This window comes from Oncorhynchus clarkii, chromosome 8, assembly GCF_045791955.1.
Source record: "Oncorhynchus clarkii lewisi isolate Uvic-CL-2024 chromosome 8, UVic_Ocla_1.0, whole genome shotgun sequence".
NCBI lineage: Eukaryota > Metazoa > Chordata > Actinopteri > Salmoniformes > Salmonidae > Oncorhynchus > Oncorhynchus clarkii.
In genome coordinates, this window is record NC_092154.1 from 4,956,483 (window position 1) to 4,965,885 (window position 9,403).

General features: G+C 46.5%; 1 protein-coding gene across 1 annotated transcript in view; it reads right to left on the bottom strand.

The window, feature by feature from the left end:
• The window catches only part of LOC139415681 (low density lipoprotein receptor adapter protein 1-like), an 80,499-nt gene that overhangs the window by 27,309 nt on the left and 43,787 nt on the right, over nucleotides 1–9,403 (bottom strand). Inside the window, exons 2-3 of the mRNA XM_071163801.1 lie at nucleotides 6,090–6,232; nucleotides 1,664–1,776 (exon numbers count right to left, since the gene is read on the bottom strand). Of these exons, the coding sequence (XP_071019902.1) occupies nucleotides 1,664–1,776; nucleotides 6,090–6,232 (256 nt within the window). The remainder of the gene's footprint in view (nucleotides 1–1,663; nucleotides 1,777–6,089; nucleotides 6,233–9,403) is intronic.

The window sequence follows — 9,403 nt, forward strand, 5'->3', positions numbered from 1 at the left end:
GTCATTATGATGTCATTATTTACCTGTATACGGAGCGGTTCTCTAGATGGTCATTATGACATCATTATTTACCTGTATACGGAGCGGTTCTCTAGACGGTTATTATGACATCATTATTTACCTGTATACGGAGCGGTTCTCTAGGCGGTCATTATGACATCAATATTTACCTGTATACGGAGCGGTTCTCTAGACGGTCATTATGACATCATTATTTACCTGTATACGGAGCGGTTCTCTAGGCGGTCATTATGACATCATTATTTACCTGTATACGGAGCAGTTCTCTAGACGGTCATTATGATGTCATTATGTACCTGTATACGGAGCGGTTCTCTAGACGGTCATTATGACATCATTATTTACCTGTATACGGAGCGGTTCTCTAGACGGTCATTATTTACCTGTATACGGAGCGGTTCTCTAGACGGTCATTATTTACCTGTATACGGAGCGGTTCTCTAGAAGGTCATTATGACATCATTATTTACCTGTATACGGAGCGGTTCTCTAGACGGTCATTATTTACCTGTATACGGAGCGGTTCTCTAGAAGGTCATTATGACATCATTATTTACCTGTATACGGAGCGGTTCTCTAGAAGGTCATTATGACATCATTATTTACCTGTATACGGAGCGGTTCTCTAGATGGTCATTATTTACCTGTATACGGAGCGGTTCTCTAGACGGTCATTATGATGTCATTATTTACCTGTACACGGAGCGGTTCTCTAGACGGTCATTATGACATCATTATTTACCTGTATACGGAGCGGTTCTCTAGGCGGTCATTATGACATCATTATTTACCTGTATACGGAGCGGTTCTCTAGACGGTCATTATGACATCATTATTTACCTGTATACGGAGCGGTTCTCTAGACGGTCATTATGACATCATTATTTACCTGTATACGGAGCGGTTCTCTAGAAGGTCATTATGACATCATTATTTACCTGTATACGGAGCGGTTCTCTAGATGGTCATTATTTACCTGTATACGGAGCGGATCTCTAGACGGTCATTATGATGTCATTATTTACCTGTACACGGAGCGGTTCTCTAGACGGTCATTATGACATCATTATTTACCTGTATACGGAGCGGTTCTCTAGGCGGTCATTATGACATCATTATTTACCTGTATACGGAGCGGTTCTCTAGACGGTCATTATGACGTCATTATGTACCTGTATACGGAGCGGTTCTCTAGACGGTCATTATTTACCTGTATACGGAGCGGTTCTCTAGACGGTCATTATTTACCTGTATACGGAGCGGTTCTCTAGAAGGTCATTATGACATCATTATTTACCTGTATACGGAGCGGTTCTCTAGACGGTCATTATTTACCTGTATACGGAGCGGTTCTCTAGAAGGTCATTATGACATCATTATTTACCTGTATACGGAGCGGTTCTCTAGAAGGTCATTATGACATCATTATTTACCTGTATACGGAGCGGTTCTCTAGACGGTCATTATTTACCAGTGTCATATTGTTTACCTGTATATGGAGACGTTCTCTATGAGGTCATTATGATGTCATATTGTTTACCTGTATATGGAGACGTTCTCTATGAGGTCATTATGATGTCATATTGTTTACCTGTATATGGAGACGTTCTCTATGAGGTCATTATGATGTCATATTGTTTACCTATATATGGACACATTCTCTATGAGGTCCTGTGTCTCTGTGTCTGTGATGATGATTCCCTTAGGAGAGATGGTCAAGGTCACCTTACGGAACTTCTTAGCACTTGCCCGGGCCTAGGGATAAGAAACACACAACAGTTTTAAAATACATTTATAAGCTGATAGAAACGTCAACAATGGTATCCTATTACCTATATAAATTCTCAATTCAAATCAAGGGGCTTTATTGGCATGGGAAACATATGTTAACATTGCCAAAGCAAGTGAAGTACATAATATACAAAAGTGAAATAAACAATAAAAATGAACAGTAAACATTACACATACAAAAGTTCCAAAAGAATAAAGACATTTCAAATGTTGTAACGATGTACAAATGGTTAAAGTACATATTGGTTGTATTTGGTGTTTATTCTTCACTGGTTGACCTTTTCTTGTGGCAACAGGTCACACATCTTGCTACTGTGATGGAACACTGTGGAATTTCACCCAGTAGATATGGGAGTTTATCAAAATCGGGTTTGTTTTCAAATTCTTTGTGGACCTGTGTAATATGAGGGAAATGTGTGTCTCTAATATGGTCATACATTGGGCAGGAGGTTAGGAAGTGAAGCTCAGTTTCCACCTCATTTTCTCTCCCTCTCCCTTTCCCTCTCCCTCTCCCTCTCCCTGTCCCTTTCCCTCCCCCTGTCCCTTTCCCTCTCCCTGTCCCTTTCCCTCTCCCTCTGCCTCTCCCTCTTCCTCTCTGTGTGTGATTGTGTGGTTGTAGACAGGTGTACTGGAGTCAGAGCAGTTCACCACCAGCTGCAAACTGTTCCATAATCAGGACATCTACAAATACTCAGTTCTGCCACTTCCACTCTGCCAGATCGTAATCTCCGTTCAGTCAGTCATGCTTCTAGCTATTTGTTATTATTTAAGATCCTGTATCCTTATTTAAGATCCCGTAACTACAGTTTTGCCGCTCTGACTCTGGTTCCTGTTCCACATCTCACCACCCTGCTACCCTGTTCTGGATTCCCCTTTACTCCCTTGGATTCCCCTCCGGACCTGTTTCCCAACCCAGCTCACTCCAACCTCAGCCTCCACATCTGGTTTCCTACAACTCAGCTCACTCCAACCTCAGCCTCCACATCTGGTTTCCTACAACTCATCCGAACATCCCTGCAAATGCACTTCATCTCTCCCTGTTACAATAAATATCTTGGTTCATTCATCCCTGATTTCTGGTCTGAGTCTGCTCTTGCTCTCTGTGCTGCTCCACCTTAACTACTTTCTGCATGGCACAAGTAATTTTTCCAACAATTGTTTACAGACAGGTTATTTCACTAATAATTCACTGTATCACAATTCCAGTGCGTCAGAAGTTTACATACACTAGTTGACTTTGCCTTTAAACAGCTTGGAAAATTCCAGAAAATGATAAAATGATGTCATGACTTTAGAAGCTTCTTGCTAATTGACATAATTTGAGTCAATTGGAGGTGTACCTGTGGATGTATTAGGAAAATCAAAATAAATCAGCCAAGACCTCAGAAAAGAAATTGTAGACCTCCACAAGTCTGGTTCATCCTTGGGAGCAATTTCCAAATGCCTTAAGGTACCACGTTCATCTGTACAAACAATAGTACGCAAGTATAAACACCATGGGACCATGCAGCCGTCATACCGCTCAGGAAGGAGACGTGTTCTGTCTCCTAGAGATGAACGTACTTTGGTGTGAAAAGTGCAGATCAATCCCAGAACAACAGCAAAGGACATTGTGAAGATGCTGGAGGAAACAGGTACAAAAGTATCTATATCCACAGTACAACGAGTCCTGTATCGACATAACCTGAAAGGCCGCTCAGCAAGGAAGAAGCCACTGCTCCAAAACTGCCATAAAAAAGCCAGACTACGGTTTGCAACTGTACATGGGGACAAAGATGGTACTTTTTGGAGAAATGTCCTCTGGTCTGATGAAACAAAAAAATAACTGTTTGGCCATAATGACCATCGTTATGTTTCGAGGAAAAAGGGGGAGGCTTGCAAGCCGAAGAACACCATCCCAACTGTGAAGCACGGGGGTGGCAGCATCATGTTGTGGGGGTGCTTTGCTGCAGGAGGGACTGGTGCACTTCACAAAATAGATGGCATCATGAGGTAGGAAAATTATATTTAAGCAACATCTCAAGACATCTGTCAGGAAGTTAAAGCTTGGTTGCAAATGGTTGCAAATGGGTCTTCCAAATGGACAATGACCCCAAGCATACTTCCAAAGTTGAGGCAAAATGGCTTAAGGACAACAAAGTCAAGGTATTGGAGTGGCCATCACAAAGCCCTGACCTCAATCCAATAGAACATATGTGGGCAGAACTGAAAAAGTGTGTGCGAGCAAGCAGGCCTACAAACCTGACTCAGTTAAACCACCTCTGTCAGGAGGTCAGGAGGAATGGGCCAAAATTCACCCAACTTATTGTGGGAGGCTTGTGGAAGGCTACCTGAAAAGTTTGAGCTAAGTTATACAGTTTAAAGGCAATGCTACCAAATACTAATTGAGTATATGTAAACTTCTGAACCACTGGGAATGTGATGAAAGAAATAAAAGCTGAAATAAATCATTCTCTCTCCTATTATTCTGACATTTCACATTCTTAACATAAAGTGGTGATCCTAACTGACCTAAAACAGGGATTTGTTACTAGGATTAAATGTTGGCAACTGTGAAAATATGAGTTTAAATGTAGTTGGCTAAGGTGTATGTAAACTTCCGACTTCAACTGTATATTATATATACATTACCGGTCAAATGTTTTAGAACACCTACTCATTCCAGGGATTTTCTTTATTTTTTACTATTTTCTAAATTGTCAAATATTAGTGAAGACATCAAACTAAGAAATTACACATTTTGAATCATGTAGTACCCAAATGAGTGTTAAACAATTCAAAATATATTTTATATTTGAGATTCTTCAAATAGCCACCCTTTGCCTTGATGACAGCTTTGTACACTTTTGGCATAATCTCAACCAGCTTCACCTGGAATGTTTTTCCTACTGTCTTGAAGGAGTTCCCACATATGCTGAGCACTTATAGGCTGCTTTTCCTTCACTCTGCGGTAGAAAGTCATCCCAAACCATCTCAACTTGGTTGAGGGATTGTGGAAGCCAGGTCATCTGATGCAGCACTCCATCACTCTCCTACTTGGTCAAATAGCCCTTACACAGCCTGGAGGTGTGTTGGGTCATTGTTCTGTTGAATAACAAATGATAGTCCCACTAAGAGCAAACCAGATGGAATGGCGAATCGCTGCAGAATGCTGAGGTGGCCATGCTGGTTAAGTGTGCATTGAATTCTAAATAAATCACAGACAGTGTCACCAGTAAAGCACCCCCACACCATTACACCTCCTCCTCCATGCTTCACATGCGGAGATCATGCGTTCACCCACACCGTGTCTCACAAAGAAATGTCAGTTGGAACCAAAAATCTCAAATTTGGACTCCAGACCAAAGGACAAATTTCCTCTGGTCTAATGTACATTGCTCGTGTTTCTTGGCCCAAGCAAGTCTCTTCTTCTTATTGGTGTCCTTTAGTAGTTGTTTCTTTACAGTAATTCGACCATGAAGGTTTGTTTCACACAGTCTCCTCTGAACAGTTGATGTTGAGATGTATCTTTAGTTGAACTCTGTGAAGCATTTATTTGGGCTGCAATTTCTGAGGCTGGTAACTCTAATGGACTTATCCTCTGCAACAGAGGTAACTCTGGGTCTTTCTTTCCTGTCCACATGCCAGTTTCATCATAGTGTTTGATGGTTTTTGCGACTACAGTTCAAGAAATTTACATGTATTGTAATTTCTATTTGCATATTTGAGCTGTTCTTGACATAATATGGACTTGGTCTTTTACCAAAGGGGGCTAACTTCTGTATAACACCCCTGCTTTGTGACAGCACAATTGACTGGCTCAAACGCATTAAGAAGGAAAGAAATTCCACAAATTAAGGCACACCTGTTAATTGAAATGCAATCCAGGTGACTACCTCATGAAGCTGGTTGAGAGAATGCCAAACGTGTGCAAACTGTCATCATGGCAAAGGGTGGCTATTTGAAGAATCTCAAATATCTAGATTTGTTTAACACTTTTTTTTGGTTACTACATGATTCCATATTGTGTTATTTCATAGTTTTGATGTCTTCACTATTATTCTACAATGTAGACAATAGTAAAAAATAAAGAAAACCCCTGGAATGAGTAGGTAAGAGCCCACACAGGTAAGAAAACATGTAAACACACGGATGGAAACTGACTCCCCATAAAACAACACAGGATTTCATTTAATAATAAAGACCGTGTGAATCTTTCTTTGTGAATAAACTAGACTATCATACTACTCTGCTGAGCGCACACACACACACACACACACACACACACCCTAACTCACCGTAGAGACTATCCTGTGTATAGCTGCAGCGGCCATGTCCTCTCCTTTAGGCTGTCCCACCAGAGTCATCCCCAGGTACTTGACCTGGAAAACCATCCCTTCCAATAGGGTCTCCTTGGTGTCTGTCCAGTTCTCTGGCAGCTCTGATTGGACAGAAAACACAACAGGTGCACAATTAGTAAGACGTGATTGGATGAAAGGCTGAAAGGCTCATTTGTAAATCGGGCAAACTGTCCAAAATGTCCAAAGTTCAACTAAATAGATACTGTAGGTTAGATATATTGTGGAATATTTCCTCTAGATAGCCTACATCACCAAAAGAATGGAAACGCCTGCTCGTCGAACAGCTCATTCCAAAATCGCGGGCATTAGAATGGAGTTGGCCCCCTTTGCTGCTATAACAGCCTCCACTCTTCCGGGAAGACTTTCCACTAGATGTTGGAACATTGCTGCTATAACAGCCTCCACTCTTCCGGGAAGACTTTCCACTAGATGTTGGAACATTGCTGCTATAACAGCCTCCACTCTTCTGGGAAGGCTTTCCACTAGATGTTGGAACATTGCTGCTATAAACAGCCTCCATTCTTCTGGGAAGGCTTTCCACTAGATGTTGGAACATTGCTGCTATAAACAGCCTCCACTCTTCTGGGAAGGCTTTCCACTAGATGTTGGAACATTGCTGCTATAACAGCCTCCATTCTTCTGGGAAGGCTTTCCACTAGATGTTGGAACATTGCTGCTATAACAGCCTCCACTCGTCTGGGAAGGCTTTCTACTAGATGTTGGAACATTGCTGCTATAACAGCCTCTAGACTTCTGGGAAGTGTCACGTTCTGACCTCTATTTCTGTTGTTTTGTATTTATTTAGTATGGTCAGGGCGTGAGTTGGGTGGGCAGTCTATGTTTGTTTTTCTATGTTTTGGGGCATTTCTATGTTTTCGGCCTAGTATGGTTCTCAATCAGAGGCAGGTGTCATTAGTTGTCTCTGATTGAGAATCATACTTAGGTAGCCTGGGTTTCACTGTGTGTTTGTGGGTGATTGTTCCTGTCACTGTGTTTGGTGTCACAGGATAGGACTGTTTTGCGTTTTCACATTTCTTGTTTTTGTTAGTTTGTTCATGTGTAGCGATTTATTAAAACATGAATAACCACCACGCTGCGCTTTGGTCCGCTTCTCTTCCTCCTACAGACGAACGCCCTTACAGAATCACCCACCACAACAGGACCAAGCAGCGTGTCAACAGGCAGGAGCAGCAGGAGAAGCAACAGCGGCTGCAGGAGATACGTAGTAAGGAATTCTGGACATGGGAGGAAATCCTCGACGGGAGAGGACCCTGGGCTAAGCCAGGAGAATATTGCCGCCCCAAGGCCGAGCTGGAGGCAGCAAAAGCAGAGAGGCGGCATTCTGAGAAGCAAGCACGGCGGCGCGGACGGAAGCCCGAGAGTCACCCCCAAAAATTTCTTGGGGGGGGGCACAGGGGGAGTGTGGCAGAGTCAGGAGTCAGACCTGAGCCAACTCCCCCCGTTTATCGTGAGGAGCCAAGGAGGAGCTCAGAACCAGAGCTGGTGTTGGAGGTGAGCGAAGCAGAGACTGTGAAGGAGTTAATGGGGAAATTGGAGGAGAGTGATATGAGGGACTTGCTGGTTTGGTGCATGAGGCACGACATTCGCCCGACGGAGCGTGTCAGGGATTTAATGGCACCGGGGACAGCTCTCCATACTCATCCTGAGGTGCGTGCGAGGGGTCTGGTGAAGACTGTGCCAGCCTCACGCACCAGGCCTCCTGTGCATCTCCCTAGCCTTGCACGTCCTGTGCCATCTCAGCACTACAGTGCTCCTAGCAGTGCTAACTGTGGCGGGCGTGGTGCTGGTCAGGCACCGTGTTATGCAGTTGTGCGCACGGTGTCCCCAGTACGCGTGCTTAGCCCGGTGCGCTACATCCCAGCTCCCCACATCTGCCGGGCTAGGGTGAGGATCCAGCCAGGGCGGTTAGTGCCAGCCCTGCTCTCAAGATCTCCAGTACGCCTTCACGGCCCGGTCTATCCGTCACCACCTCCACACCCCAGCCCTCCGGTAGCAGCTCCCCGCACAAGGCTTCCTGTGCGTGTCCTCGGCCCAGTACCACCAGTGCCAGCACCACGCATCAGGCCTACAGTGCGCCTCGCCTGTCCAGCACTGCCGGAGCCTCCCGCCTGTCCGGCGCCATCGGAGCTTCCCGTCTGCCCAGCGCCATCTGAGCTTCCCGTCTGCCCAGCGCCATCTGAGCTTCCCGTCTGCCCAGCGCCGCCAGCGCCGCCCGTCTGCCCAACGCCGCCAGCGCCGCCCGTCTGCCCAGCGCCGCCAGTGCCGCCCGTCTGCCCAGCGCCGCCAGTGCCGCCCGTCTGCCCAGCGCCGTCAGTGCCGCCAGTCAGCCAGGGGCCGCCAGTGCCGCCAGTCAGCCAGGGGCCGCCAGTGCCGCCAGTCAGCCAGGGGCCGCCAGTGCCGCCAGTCAGCCAGGGGCCGCCAGTGCCGCCAGTCAGCCAGGGGCCGCCAGTGCCGCCAGTCAGCCAGGGGCCGCCAGTGCCGCCAGTAAGCCAGGGGCCGCCAGTGCAGCTGCCCCTCTGTCCAGAGCAGCTGCCGCCCCTCTGTCCCGAGCTGCTGCCGCCCCTCTGTCCCGAGCAGCTGCCCCTCTGTCCCGAGCAGCTGCCCCTCTGTCCCGAGCAGCTGCCCCTCTGTCCCGAGCAGCTGCCCCTCTGTCCCGAGCAGCTGCCATCGCCCCTCTGTCCCGAGCTGCTATCACCCCTCTGTCCCGAGCTGCTATCGCCCCTCTGTCCCGAGCTGCTATCGCCCCTCTGTCCCGAGCAGCTGCTTCACCTCTGTCCCGAGCTGCCCCTCTGTCCCGAGCAGCCCCTCTGTCCAGTGGGGTCATTGAGAGGGGTGGTCATGGTGAGTAAGCCAGGGAGGCGGACAATAAGGCGGACTAAGACAATGGTGAAGTGGGGTCCGCGTCCCGCGCCAGAGCCGCCACCGCGGACAGACGCCCACCCAGACCCTCCCCTATAGGTCAAGGTTTTGCGGCCGGAGTCCGCACCTTTGGGGGGGGGTACTGTCACGTTCTGACCTCTATTTCTGTTGTTTTGTATTTATTTAGTATGGTCAGGGCGTGAGTTGGGTGGGCAGTCTATGTTTGTTTTTCTATGTTTTGGGGCATTTCTATGTTTTCGGCCTAGTATGGTTCTCAATCAGAGGCAGGTGTCATTAGTTGTCTCTGATTGAGAATCATACTTAGGTAGCCTGGGTTTCACTGTGTGTTTGTGGGTGATTGTTCCTGTCAC